At 34.6% G+C, this 15507-nt stretch overlaps 1 protein-coding gene across 1 annotated transcript in view; it reads right to left on the reverse strand.

Moving 5' to 3' along the window:
- The window catches only part of LOC129826586 (NMDA receptor synaptonuclear signaling and neuronal migration factor-like), an 80916-nt gene that overhangs the window by 10580 nt on the left and 54829 nt on the right, over positions 1-15507 (reverse strand). Inside the window, exons 9-14 of the mRNA XM_055887487.1 lie at positions 13552-13679; positions 6503-6586; positions 6243-6276; positions 6024-6094; positions 4444-4523; positions 4205-4307 (exon numbers count right to left, since the gene is read on the reverse strand). Coding sequence (XP_055743462.1) covers positions 4205-4307; positions 4444-4523; positions 6024-6094; positions 6243-6276; positions 6503-6586; positions 13552-13679 — 500 coding nt within the window. The remainder of the gene's footprint in view (positions 1-4204; positions 4308-4443; positions 4524-6023; positions 6095-6242; positions 6277-6502; positions 6587-13551; positions 13680-15507) is intronic.

Here is a 15507-nt window from a genome sequence, read left to right on the forward strand (position 1 = left end):
CACAGACACACAGACTCTGGAGAAAGGTTGAAGTGTTGATGCTCAACCTGCTCAGTTTTCCACAACAAAACACCAGAAAATGGCCAAAAAGAGTAGAACCAGCTCACCTGCTTTTACACTATGATTTGACTATTAGATGTTCAACAACCCAGGTACTGAAGGTAGGCTGGCTGTGTCCAGGTACGTAGGTCTCTGAAACTAGCAGACTATAAATAGACAGATGACTAAATCTTTCTGTTTGCATCACAGCTGAGGTAGCAGAGGAGAACATTGTTAAAAGCTCCATAAAATGCTTCACTATTTATTTTTCCCTACTGTGACTTCTACACAAAGACACAGACACACGCACACACACAGACACACACACACTGTAAAAGGGTCAGATAGACTGGAACAACACTGCTGTCTGTGTCAGACTATGGGCACAACCACACACTACCACGCTGCCATGCTATCAACCTACCATGCCAACACACTACCACACTACCCAGTGTGCTGAAGTGTTCCTGTAACCATGTTTGACTGCCTAACAGCGTACAAATACAGTACATTTCATAATTTCAATGAGTAAACACACATACTGTAGCATGTGTATGGAGTGTTGTTTCTTTGTGTGAGTGCATGGGCGTGTGCGTACATGCATGTGTTTACATGAAACTGTTTTTGTGCAGAGCAGCTTGTTCCCCGCAGTGTCTGTCAGTGTGGCTTCGTCTCTGTGGGGGTTGGGAGCCAGGGTCAGGGGAGTGTGTGTGTGTGTGTGCGTGTGTGCGTTTGCCTGTGTGTGCGTGTGCATGTGTGTGTGTGTGCGGAGTGTGTGTGTGATCCTCCTCGTAGCGCCTCTACCTGCCTCCAGCACTCTATCTGTCAACATGACAGCATGATGACAGTGTCAGTTTAGGAGCCAGCTATGCAGCTTAGGGCTTAGGGAACTGGTCACATCATACTGATGCATACTGTACATTCACAGTGTGTAAATTATGTACCACTGGTGTGTGGGTGGTGGGTGGCACGTGGCTCAATACTGACTAAAGTGAACCATGAATAAAAAGAGAGGGAGAAATACAGTGCATTTACTCTATAAAGAAGCAGTAAATTAAGTGGTAATAAAGAACAGCTCAAATCAAATCAAATGACAGTCACATGCGCCGAATACAACAGATGTAGACCTTACAGTGAAATGCTTACATACGAGCCCCTAACCAACAATGCAGTACAAATAAGAATAATACATAACAGTAACAAGTAATTAAAATAACAGCTGTAAAATAACAATAGTGAGACTATATACAGGGGAGTCAAGGTGTGGGGGCACCGGATAGTCAAGGTAAATGAGGTAATATGTATATGTAGGTAGAGTGATTTAAGTGACTATGCATAGATGATAACAACAGAGAGCAGCAGCGGTGTAAAAGGGGGGGGGGGGGGGCAACGCAAATAGCCTGGGTAGCTTGGGGGTAGAAGCTGTTAATAAGCCTCTAGGACCTAGACTTGGCGCTCCGGTACCGCTTGCCATGTGGTAGCAGAGAGAACAGTCTATGACTAGGGTGGCTGGAGTTTTTGACCATTTTTAGGGCCTTCCTCTGACAACGCCTGGTATAGAGGTCCTGAATGGCAGGAAGCTTTGCCCCAGTGATGTACTGGGCCGTATGCACTATCCTCTGTAGTACCTTGCGGTTGGAGGCCGAGCAGTTGACATACTAGACAGTGATGCAACCAGACAGGATAGTGCAATTGTAGAACCTTTTGAGGATCTGAGAACCCATGACAAATCTTTTCTGTCTCGTGATGGGGAATATGTTTTGTCGTGCCCTCTTTACGACTGTCCTGGTGTGCTTGGACCATGTTAGTTTGTTGGTGATGTGGACACCAAGGAACTTGAAGCTCTCAACATGCTCCACTACAGCCCCGTCGATGAGAATGGGGGCGTGCTCGGTCCTCTTTTCCCTGTAGTCCACAATCATCTCCTTTGTCTTGATCACGTTTAGGGAGAGGTTGTTGTCCTGGCACTACACGGCCAGGTCTCTGACCTCCTCCCTATAGGCTGTCTCGTTCTGTCTGTAATCAGGCCTACCACTGTTGTGTCATCGCCAAACTTAATGATGGTATTGGGGTCGTGCCTGGCAGTGCAGTCATGAGTGAACAGGGAATACAGGAGGGGACTGAGCACGCACCCCTGAGGGACACCTGTGTTGAGGATCGTCGTGGCGGATGAGTTGTTACCTACCCTTACCACCTGGGGGCGGCCCATCAGGAAGTCCAGGATCCAGTTGCAGAGGGAGGTGTTTAGTCCCAGGGTACTTAGCTTATTGATGAGCTTTGAGGGCACTATGGTGTTGAACGCTGAGCTGTAGTCAATGAATATCATTCTCACATAGGGGTTCCTTTTGTCCAGATGTGAAAGGGCAGTGTGGAGTGCAATAGAGATTGCATCATCTGTGGATCTGTTGGTGCGGTATGCAAATTGGAGTGCTTCAACATTGCTTGCTGTTTGGGGTTTTAGGCTGGGTTTCTATATAGCACTTTGTGACATCGGCTGATGTAAAAAGAGCTTCATAAATACATTTGATTGATTAATTGATTGATTAGGTCTAGGGTTTCTGGGATAATGGTGTTGATGTGAGCCATGACCAGCCCTTCAAAGAACTTCATGGCTACAGACGTGAGTGCTACGGGTCAGTAGTCATTTAGGCAGGTTACCTTAGTGTTCTTGGGCACAGGGACTATAGTGGTCTGCTTAAAACATGTTGGTATTACAGACTCAGACAGGGAGAGGTTGAAAATGTCAGTGAAGACACTTGTCAGTTAGTCAGCACATGCCCGGAGCACACGTCCTGGTAATCCGTCTGGCCTTGCGGCCTTGTGAATGTTGACCTGTTTAAAGGTCTTACTCACATCGGTTGCGGAGAGCGTAATCACACAGTCTTCCTTTTTTATTGATCGAGTCACTGATGCTTCCTGCTTTAATTTTTGCTTGTAAGCAGGAATCAGGAGGATAGATTTATGGTAAGATTTGCCAAATGAAGGGCAAGGGAGAGCTTTCTATGCATCTCTGTCTGTGGATAAAAAAGGAGGTCCAGAGTTTTTTTCCCCCTCTGGCTGCACATTTAACATGCTGATAGAAATTTGGTAAGACCGATTTACGTTTCCCTGCATTACATTTTCCCGGTCACTAGGAGACCCGCCTCTGGGTGAATGTTTTCCTGTTTGCTAATGACGGAATACAGCTCATTGAGTGTGGTCTTAGTGCCAGCATCAGTCTGTGGTGGTATGCAGACAGCTATGAAAAATGCAGATAAACTCTCTAGGTAGATAGTGTGGTCAACAGGTAATCATGAGATTCTCTACCTCAGACGAGCAAAACCTTGAGACTTCCTTAGATATTGTGCAGCAGCTGTTATTTACAAATATACATAGTCTGCCAGCCCTTGTCTTACCAGACGCCGCTGTTCTATCCTGCCAATACAGCGTATAACCAGCCAGCTGTATGTTGATAAAGTCGTCGTTCAGACACGTCTCCATGAAGCATAAGATATTACAGTTTTGAATGTCCCGTTGGTAGTTTAATCTTCCGCATAGGTCATAGATTTTATTTTCCAAAGATTGCATGTTTTCTAGCAGAATGGAAGGCAGTGGGGGTTTATTCGATCGCCTACAAATTCTCAGAAGGCAGCCCGCCGTCCGGACCCTTTTTCTCCGCCTTCTCTTCATGCAAATGACCGGGATCTGGGCCTGTTCCCGGGAAAGCAGTATGTCATTCACGTCGGGCTCATTAAAGGAAAAAAAGGATTCTGCCAGATTGTGGTGAGTTCTCAGTTCTTATGTCCATTAGTTACACAGAGATAGCAACAACATTATGTACAAAATAAGTTAAACAATAAATTACAAACACTGCAAGGAAACAACAACAAAAAACACAATTGGATAGGAACACGTAAAACATCAGCCTTCTTCTCCAGCCTTCTTCTCGGGCCCCAGCTGTTCAAAAGTGTAAGTTAACTGGATAAGGTAGCAACATTTCAGTAACTTTACCAAAAAATGCATTTTTTGCAGAGATCCCGGTTGGAAAATTCCCGGAATCAGGAAGGGTAACAGCAGGAAATGTAGGAATCTCCCAACTGGGATTTCTGGAAAACCTACATGGCGAATTTTGGAAAATGTTACCAGCATTTTGAAAGCCAAGTACAGGGAAAGTAGAAATCCATACCTTTTCTCCATTGGCGCTCCCCAGAACATAGCAGCCCATTATATGAATGAGGTTGGGCTCAGGATTCAGCTTGCTCATAAACTGACTCAACTTCTTCCAAAACCTGTCAAAGAAGAGAAGGAGAGATGAAATTATTCTACATGTCTGAAATAGTGTATGACTTTAGTCTACACTGTATGTATCTGAAATACAGTGACAGTTATCAAGGTGATATTGTTGTCAGAAGTGAGTTGTCTTACTGGATCATATCCTCCTCCTTCTCCACTTTGGCAAATGTGGCCACTTTGTTCTTGAGCAGGTACAGATGCCCCGGACCTCCCTGGAGAAACAGTTCATTTCAGTTACAGTATGTTCATGTAGAAATAACGGCAGCAGCAATAAGCTGACCTGAACACTGATTTTCAAACAGTAACACCACATTCTCACAGAGTGTTCTTTAATGGAAGCATTTCCAACATAATCCAGGTAGAGGCATACCCCAGGGCAGCTGTCGAGGCCCCCTGCTTTTTAAAGTGTTTACTAATGACCTGCCACTGGCACTGAGTAAAGCCTGTGTGTCTATGTATGCTGTCGACTCAACATTATACACGCCAGCTAACACGGCAAGTTAAATCACTGCAACACTTAACATAGAGTAGCAGTCACTTTTAGAATGGGTATCAAGTATTAAGCTTGTCCTACATATTTCAAAAAATAAAAGCATTGTATTTGGGACAAATCATTCACTAAAACCTAAACCTTAACTAAATCTTGTAATGAATAAGGTGGAAATTGAACAAGTTGAGGAAACTAAACTGCTTGGTGTAACCCTGGATTGTCATGGTCAAAACATATTGGTGCAACGGTAGCTAAGATGGGGAGAGGTCTGTCCATAATAAAGCGCTCCTCTGCTTTTTCTTGACATCGCTATTAACAAAACAAGTCCTACAGGCCCTAGTTTTATCACACCTGGACTACTGCCATAGACATAGGCAAATTACAGTTGGCCCAGAACAGAGCAGCACGGCTGGCCCTCAAATGTACAGGACGAGCTAAGATAAATAACAATCTCTCCTGGCCCAAAGTAGAGGAGAGATTAACTGCATCACTACTTGTCTTTGTGAGAGGTATTGACATGTTGAACAACTAGCACACAGCTAAGACACACATGCATACACCCACAAGACATGCCACCAGGAGTCTTTTCACAGTCCCCAAGTCCAGAACAGACTCCGGGAAACATACATTACCAGATCAAGTAACTCACACAGACAGAGCCCTTTCCTGCAGTCAAATAACCTATTGGCTTAATTGGTGGAACGTTATTCATATTTTTCATAATTTCATAATTAATCAACATTGTTTTTTAAACGTAGACAATCCGGTGTTTCTATGCCGAACAGTTTTGTTATATTTCTGTCTTCTGTGATGTAATATTAGGATGCAAACTAAAAATGTAATACATTTCAACTCTATTGCTGACATGGTACAAGTATGTTATTTTTTAAGCACATAACCATGTGTGTGAGATGTACACTTTTGTTTAAATGTAGATTTGTTTAAGACTACCAATAAACACTCTGTGTGGCCCTGATTTAGCTCACTGCAGAAAAAGGTTAAAAAACATCAAACTACACCTTATGGAACGACGCAAACTGTGAAGAGACACACACACAGGCATACACACACGCATTGTAATGTTGTAATATTGTTGTATTGTGGTATTATAAATGTTGTATTGTAGATATGTAGTGGTCGAGTAGTGGTGTAATAATGTGTTGTATGATACTGTTTTATAAAAAAAAAGGTTCTCAACCAGCTTCTCTTTCCTCTCTCTCACCTGACAGAAGATGAGCATGTTCCAGATCTTACAGCCTTTCCTATAGGCCGTCAGCTTCTTCTCTATCTCCTCTGTGATTGGAGGGAACGAAAGAGAAAGAGAAATAAATGTTACTTTCTGCTGTCATAAGACGGGAGAGAGGTCACATACGGTACTATGGACAGGATCCTTATTCAGTGCACGCAATGAATCTAAGAAAACATCACACAATCTACTTACCAATGATGTCATCGAATGTGGCATGTTCATGATCCTACAGAAAAAGTTCAAATAAGAGGACCCAATAAGACATCTACAAGACAGTTCTAACTACCGGGTGGTTTACGTTAAGCAGTCGATATTTTCCATATGAACTGTTTTCATTATGAAGTGTAGAAGAGACTCTCCAAAATCAATAGTACAGTAATCCGAATGTCTAAGGTATTATCATAACATACAGTAGGAGTCGCGTAACGGATGAGTAGATGAGAGGGACTCACATAAAGGATGGGGATGACGGAGGGATCATCCCTACGGATGATGTTAGGAACATATTCAGCCTTCGGGACCTTGGAAGATATCAGCTGGAAGAAGACAGACAGAAAGTCTCAACAACTAAACTAATGTCAATGAAAAGCTGTCTACAATGGGTACATTATATACTGTAAGAAATATCGCAATAAGAACAGAAGTAGTACAAATATAAGTTCAGAAACCAATCTACTTAGTGCCATGATATCGGTTGAAGGCAGTATTGCATAGAGCTAGAGATGTATTATACTACAGTTTACTCTTTTAATTCATAACTACACACTGTTAATGACTATTAACAACAACACACTTATTAACTATTAACAACAACACTGTTATTAACTATTAACAACACGCTGTTATTAACTATTAATAACACACACTGTTATTAACTATTAATAACACACTGTTATTAACTATTAATAACACACTGTTAATAACTATTAATAACACACTGTTATTAACTATTAACAACACACTGTTATTAACTATTAACAACACACTGTTAATAACTATTAATAACACAATGTTATTAACTATTAATAACACACTGTTATTAACTATTAATAACGCACTGTTATTACCTATTAATAACAACACACTGTTAATAACTATTAATAACAACACACTGTTAATAACACACTTATTAATTAATAACAACAAACTGTTATTAACTATTAATAACAATACACTGTTAATAACTATTAATAACACACTGGTATTTACTATTAATAACAACACACTTATTAACTATTAATAACACACTGCTATTAACTATTAATAATACACTGTTATTAACTATTAACAACACACTGTCAATAACTATTAATAACAACACACTGTTATTAACTATTAACAACACACTGTTATTAACTATTAACAACACACTGTTATTAACTATTAATAACGCACTGTTATTACCTATTAATAACAACACACTGTTAATAACTATTAATAACAACACACTGTTAATAACACACTTATTAATTAATAACAACAAACTGTTATTAACTATTAATAACAATACACTGTTAATAACTATTAATAACACACTGGTATTTACTATTAATAACAACACACTTATTAACTATTAATAACACACTGCTATTAACTATTAATAATACACTGTTATTAACTATTAACAACACACTGTCAATAACTATTAATAACAACACACTGTTATTAACTATTAAAAACACACTGTCAATAACTATTAATAACAACACACTGTTATTAACTATTAACAACACACTGTCAATAACTATTAATAACAACACACTGTTATTAACTATTAATAACACACTGTCAATAACTATTAATAACAACACACTGTTATTAACTATTAATAACACACTGTCAATAACTATTAATAACAACACAATGTTAATAACTATTAACAACACCCTGTTATTAACTATTAACAACACACTGTTATTAACTATTAACAACACACTGTCAATAACTATTAATAACAACACACTGTTATTAACTATTAATAACACACTGTTATTAACTATTAATAACAACACACTGTTAATAACTATTAATAACAACACACTGTTAATAACACACTTATTAATGAATAACAACACACTGTTATTAACTATTAACAACACACTGTTATTAACTATTAACAACACACTGTTATAACTATTACCAACACAATGTTAATAACTATTAATAACACAATGTTAATAACTATTAATAACACACTGTTAATAACTATTAACAACATCATGTTAATAACTATTAATAACACAATGTTAATAACTATTAATAACACACTGTTATTAACTATTAATAACACACTGGTATTAACTATTAATAACAACACACTTATTAACTATTAATAACACACTGTTAATAATTATTAATAACACACTGTTATTAACTATTAATAACAACACACTGCTATTAACTATTAATAACACACTGTTAATAACTATTAATAACAACACTGTTATTAACTATTAACAACACACTGTCAATAACTATTAATAACAACACACTGTTATTAACTATTAACAACACACTGTTATTAACTATTAACAACACACTGTCAATAACTATTAATAAAATACTGTTATTAACTATTAATAACACACTGTTATTAACTATTAATAACAACACACTGTTAATAACTATTAATAACAACACACTGTTAATAACACACTTATTAATTAATAACAACACACTGTTATTAACTATTAACAACACAATGGTAATAACTATTAATAACACACTGTTATTAACTATTAACAACACAATGTTAATAACTATTAATAACACACTGTTATTAACTATTAATAACACACTGTTATTAACTATTAACAACACACTGTTATTAACTATTAACAACACACTGTTATTAACTATTAACAACACACTGTCAATAACTATTAATAACAACACACTGTTAATAACTATTAATAACAACACACTGTTAATAACACACTTATTAATTAATAACAACACACTGTTATTAACTATTAACAACACACTGTTATCAACTATTAACAACACACTGTTATTAACTATTAACAACACAATGTTAATAACTATTAATAACACAATGTTAATAACTATTAATAACACACTGTTAATAACTATTAACAACACAATGTTAACAACTATTAATAACACAATGTTAAAAACTATTAATAACACACTGTTATTAACTATTAACAACACAATGTTAATAACTATTAATAACACACTGTTATTACCTATTAATAACACACTGTTATTAACTATTAACAACACACTGTTATTAACTATTAACAACACACTGTCAATAACTATTAATAACAACACACTGTTAATAACTATTAATAACACAATGTTAATAACTAGTAATAACACACTGTTATTAACTATTAATAACACACTGTTAATAACTATTAATAACAACACAATGTTAATAACTATTAACAACACAATGTTAATAACTATTGACAACACACTGTTATTAACTATTAACAACACACTGTTATTAACTATTAACAACACACTGTCAATAACTATTAATAAAATACTGTTATTAACTATTAATAACACACTGTTATTAACTATTAATAACAACACACTGTTAATAACTATTAATAACAACACACTGTTAATAACACACTTATTAATTAATAACAACACAGTGTTATTAACTATTAACAACACACTGTTATTAACTATTAACAACACACTGTTATGAACTATTAACAACACAATGTTAATAACTATTAATAGCACAATGTTAATAACTATTAATAGCACACTGTTAATAACTATTAACAACACAATGGTAATAACTATTAATAACACACTGTTATTAACTATTAACAACACAATGTTAATAACTATTAACAACACAATGGTAATAACTATTAATAACACACTGTTATCAACTATTAACAACACACTGTTATTAACTATTAACAACACACTGTTATCAACTATTAACAACACACTGTTATTAACTATTAACAACACAATGTTAATAACTATTAATAACACAATGTTAATAACACAATGTTAATAACTATTAATAACACACTGTTATTAACTATTAACAACACAATGTTAATAACTATTAATAACACTGTTATTAACTATTAATAACACACTGTTATTAACTATTAACAACACACTGTTATTAACTATTAACAACACACTGTTATTAACTATTAACAACACACTGTCAATAACTATTAATAACAACACACTGTTAATAACTATTAATAACACAATGTTAATAACTATTAATAACACACTGTTATTAACTATTAATAACACACTGTTAATAACTATTAATAACAACACAATGTTAATAACTATTGACAACACACTGTTAATAACTATTGACAACACACTGTTATTAACTATTAACAACACACTGTTATTAACTATTAACAACACACTGTCAATAACTATTAATAAAATACTGTTATTAACTATTAACAACACACTGTTATTAACTATTAACAACACAATGTTAATAACTATTAATAACACACTGCTATTAACTATTAACAACACAATGTTAATAACTATTGACAACACACTGTTATTAACTATTAACAACACACTGTTATTAACTATTAACAACACACTGTCAATAACTATTAATAAAATACTGTTATTAACTATTAACAACACACTGTTATTAACTATTAACAACACACTGTCAATAACTATTAATAACACACTGCTATTAACTATTAACAACACAATGTTAATAACTATTAATAACACACTGTTAATAACTATTAATAACAACACAATGTTAATAACTATTAACAACACAATGTTAATAACTATTAACAACACAATGTTAATAACTATTAATAGCAAAATGTTAATAACTATTAATAACACAATGTTAATAACTATTAATAACAACACACTGTTATTAACTATTAACAACACAATGTTAATAACTATTAACAACACACTGTCAATAACTATTAATAACACACTGCTATTAACTATTAACAACACAATGTTATTAACTATTAACAACACACTGTTATTAACTATTAACAACACAATGTTAATAACTATTAATAACAACACACTGTTATTAACTATTAACAACACAATGTTAATAACTATTAACAACACACACTGTTATTAACTATTAACAACACACTGTTATTAACTATTAACAACACACACTGTTATTAACTATTAACAACACAATGTTAATAACTATTAACAACACACTGTTATTAACTATTAACAACACACTGTTATTAACTATTAACAACACACTGTCAATAACTATTAACAACACACACTGTTATTAACTATTAACAACACAATGTTAATAACTATTAATAACACAATGTTAATAACTATTAACAACACACTGTTATTAACTATTAACAACACACTGTTATTAACTATTAACAACACACTGTCAATAACTATTAATAACAACACACTGTTAATAACTATTAACAACACACTGTTATGAACTATTAACAACACAATGTTAATAACTATTAATAGCACAATGTTAATAACTATTAATAGCACACTGTTAATAACTATTAACAACACAATGGTAATAACTATTAATAACACACTGTTATTAACTATTAACAACACAATGTTAATAACTATTAATAACACACTGTTATTAACTATTAATAACACACTGTTATTAACTATTAACAACACACTGTTATTAACTATTAACAACACACTGTCAATAACTATTAATAACAACACACTGTTAATAACTATTAACAACACACTGTTATCAACTATTAACAACACACTGTTATTAACTATTAACAACACACTGTTATCAACTATTAACAACACACTGTTATTAACTATTAACAACACAATGTTAATAACTATTAATAACACAATGTTAATAACACAATGTTAATAACTATTAATAACACACTGTTATTAACTATTAACAACACAATGTTAATAACTATTAATAACACTGTTATTAACTATTAATAACACACTGTTATTAACTATTAACAACACACTGTTATTAACTATTAACAACACACTGTTATTAACTATTAACAACACACTGTCAATAACTATTAATAACAACACACTGTTAATAACTATTAATAACACAATGTTAATAACTATTAATAACACACTGTTATTAACTATTAATAACACACTGTTAATAACTATTAATAACAACACAATGTTAATAACTATTGACAACACACTGTTAATAACTATTGACAACACACTGTTATTAACTATTAACAACACACTGTTATTAACTATTAACAACACACTGTCAATAACTATTAATAAAATACTGTTATTAACTATTAACAACACACTGTTATTAACTATTAACAACACAATGTTAATAACTATTAATAACACACTGCTATTAACTATTAACAACACAATGTTAATAACTATTGACAACACACTGTTATTAACTATTAACAACACACTGTTATTAACTATTAACAACACACTGTCAATAACTATTAATAAAATACTGTTATTAACTATTAACAACACACTGTTATTAACTATTAACAACACACTGTCAATAACTATTAATAACACACTTCTATTAACTATTAACAACACAATGTTAATAACTATTAATAACACACTGTTAATAACTATTAATAACAACACAATGTTAATAACTATTAACAACACAATGTTAATAACTATTAACAACACAATGTTAATAACTATTAATAGCAAAATGTTAATAACTATTAATAACACAATGTTAATAACTATTAATAACAACACACTGTTATTAACTATTAACAACACAATGTTAATAACTATTAACAACACACTGTCAATAACTATTAATAACACACTGCTATTAACTATTAACAACACAATGTTATTAACTATTAACAACACACTGTTATTAACTATTAACAACACAATGTTAATAACTATTAATAACAACACACTGTTATTAACTATTAACAACACAATGTTAATAACTATTAACAACACACACTGTTATTAACTATTAACAACACACTGTTATTAACTATTAACAACACACACTGTTATTAACTATTAACAACACAATGTTAATAACTATTAATAACAACACACTGTTATTAACTATTAACAACACAATGTTAATAACTATTAACAACACACACTGTTATTAACTATTAATAACACACTGTTATTAACTATTAACAACACACTGTTATTAACTATTAACAACACACTGTCAATAACTATTAACAACACACACTGTTATTAACTATTAACAACACAATGTTAATAACTATTAATAACACAATGTTATTAACTATTAACAACACACTGTTATTAACTATTAACAACACAATGTTAATAACTATTAACAACACAATGTTAATAACTATTAACAACACAATGTAAATAACTATTAATAGCAAAATGTTAATAACTATTAATACCAATAACTCCTCTCCTTGCACTACTATTTTTATTTTCTTATTTTTTATTTTTGCTATGAGAGGCTGAATAACTGGTATCTTAGGTGACCTGAGCATCTCACCATGATTTTGGGTGGGATGAAGTCCTCTCCCTCACAGGCTGCTCTCTCCATCTCTCTCTCCTCCTCCCAGTCTGCATCCTCCTGGGATCCTTCATCTAGAGCCCCTGAGGAGGACTGCAAGTCCCCACCTAACACACACGCACACACACATAGCGGGGGAGAGATGAAAGGATAGCAAACATACTATTAAAGGAGAGTTTGCAATCAGAAGCGGCACACCTGGCAGCTGGCTGTTTGCAGATTGAACATAGAACAGGCATCATAGAGACAACCAGAGGAAACAGAACACATTATCCCTTCCCTAGACATCAACATCAATAAAGGAAATATAACACATTATCCCTTCCCTAGACATCAACATCAATAAAGGACACAGAACACATTATCCCTTCCCTAGACATCAACAACAATAAAGGAAACAGAACACATAGACCACAGGTTACAGAGATATACAAAAAATGGAGATGAAAGACAATTCTTTGAACAGACAAGCACAGAGCTTGGAACAGACAATCATAGAGCTTGGAACAGACAATCATAGAGCTTGGAACAGACAATCACAGAGCTTGGAACAGACAATCATAGAGCTTGGAACAGACAATCACAGAGCTTGGAACAGACAATCACAGAGCTTGGAACAGACAATCACAGAGCTTGGAACAGACAATCACAGAGCGTGGAACAGACAATCATAGAGCTTGGAACAGACAATCATAGAGCTTGGAACAGACAATCATAGAGCTTGGAACAGACAATCACAGAGCTTGGAACAGACAATCATAGAGCTTGGAACAGACAATCACAGAGCTTGGAACAGACAATCACAGAGCTTGGAACAGACAATCATAGAGCTTGGAACAGACAATCACAGAGCTTGGAACAGACAATCATAGAGCTTGGAACAGACAATCACAGAGCTTGGAACAGACAATCACAGAGCTTGGAACAGACAATCATAGAGCTTGGAACAGACAATCACAGAGCTTGGAACAGACAATCACAGAACTTGGAACAGACAATCACAGAGCTTGGAACAGACAATCATAGAGCTTGGAACAGACAATCATAGAGCTTGGAACAGACAAACACCGAGCTTGGAACAGACAACCACAGGGCTTGAAACATACAAGCACATATTCAGACAGACCCAGGACATACAGTGAGGGAAAAAAGTATTTGATCCCCTGCTGATTTTGTACGTTTGCCCACTGACAAAGAAATGATCAGTCTATAATTTTAATGGTAGGTTTATTTGAACAGTGAGAGACAGAATAACAACAAACAAATCCAGAAAAACGCATGTCAAAAATGTTATAAATTGATTTGCATTTTAATGAGGGAAATAAGTATTTGACCCCTCTGCAAAACATGACTTAGTACTTGGTGGCAAAACCCTTGTTGGCAATCACAGAGGTCAGACGTTTCTTGTAGTTGGCCACCAGGTTTGCACACATCTCAGGAGGGATTTTGTCCCACTCCTCTTTGCAGATCTTCTCCAAGTCATTAAGGTTTCGAGGCTGACGTTTGGCAACTCGAACCTTCAGCTCCCTCCACAGATTTTCTATGGGATTAAGGTCTGGAGACTGGCTAGGCCACTCCAGGACCTTAATGTGCTTCTTCTTGAGCCACTCCTTTGTTGCCTTGGCCGTGTGTTTTGGGTCATTGGCATGCTGGAATACACATCCACGACCCATTTTCAATGCCCTGGCTGAGGGAAGGAGGTTCTCACCCAAGATTTGACGGTACATGGCCCCGTCCATCGTCCCTTTGATGCGATGAAGTTGTCCTGTCCCCTTCGCAGAAAAACACCCCCAAAGCATAATGTTTCCACCTCCATGTTTGACGGTGGGGATGGTGTTCTTGGGGTCATAGTTGGCCCCCTCCAAACACGGCGAGTTGAGTTGATGCCAAAGAGCTCCATTTTGGTCTCATCTGACCACAACACTTTCACCCAGT

This window comes from Salvelinus fontinalis, chromosome 28 (assembly GCF_029448725.1).
Source record: "Salvelinus fontinalis isolate EN_2023a chromosome 28, ASM2944872v1, whole genome shotgun sequence".
In the NCBI taxonomy this organism is placed as follows: domain Eukaryota; kingdom Metazoa; phylum Chordata; class Actinopteri; order Salmoniformes; family Salmonidae; genus Salvelinus; species Salvelinus fontinalis.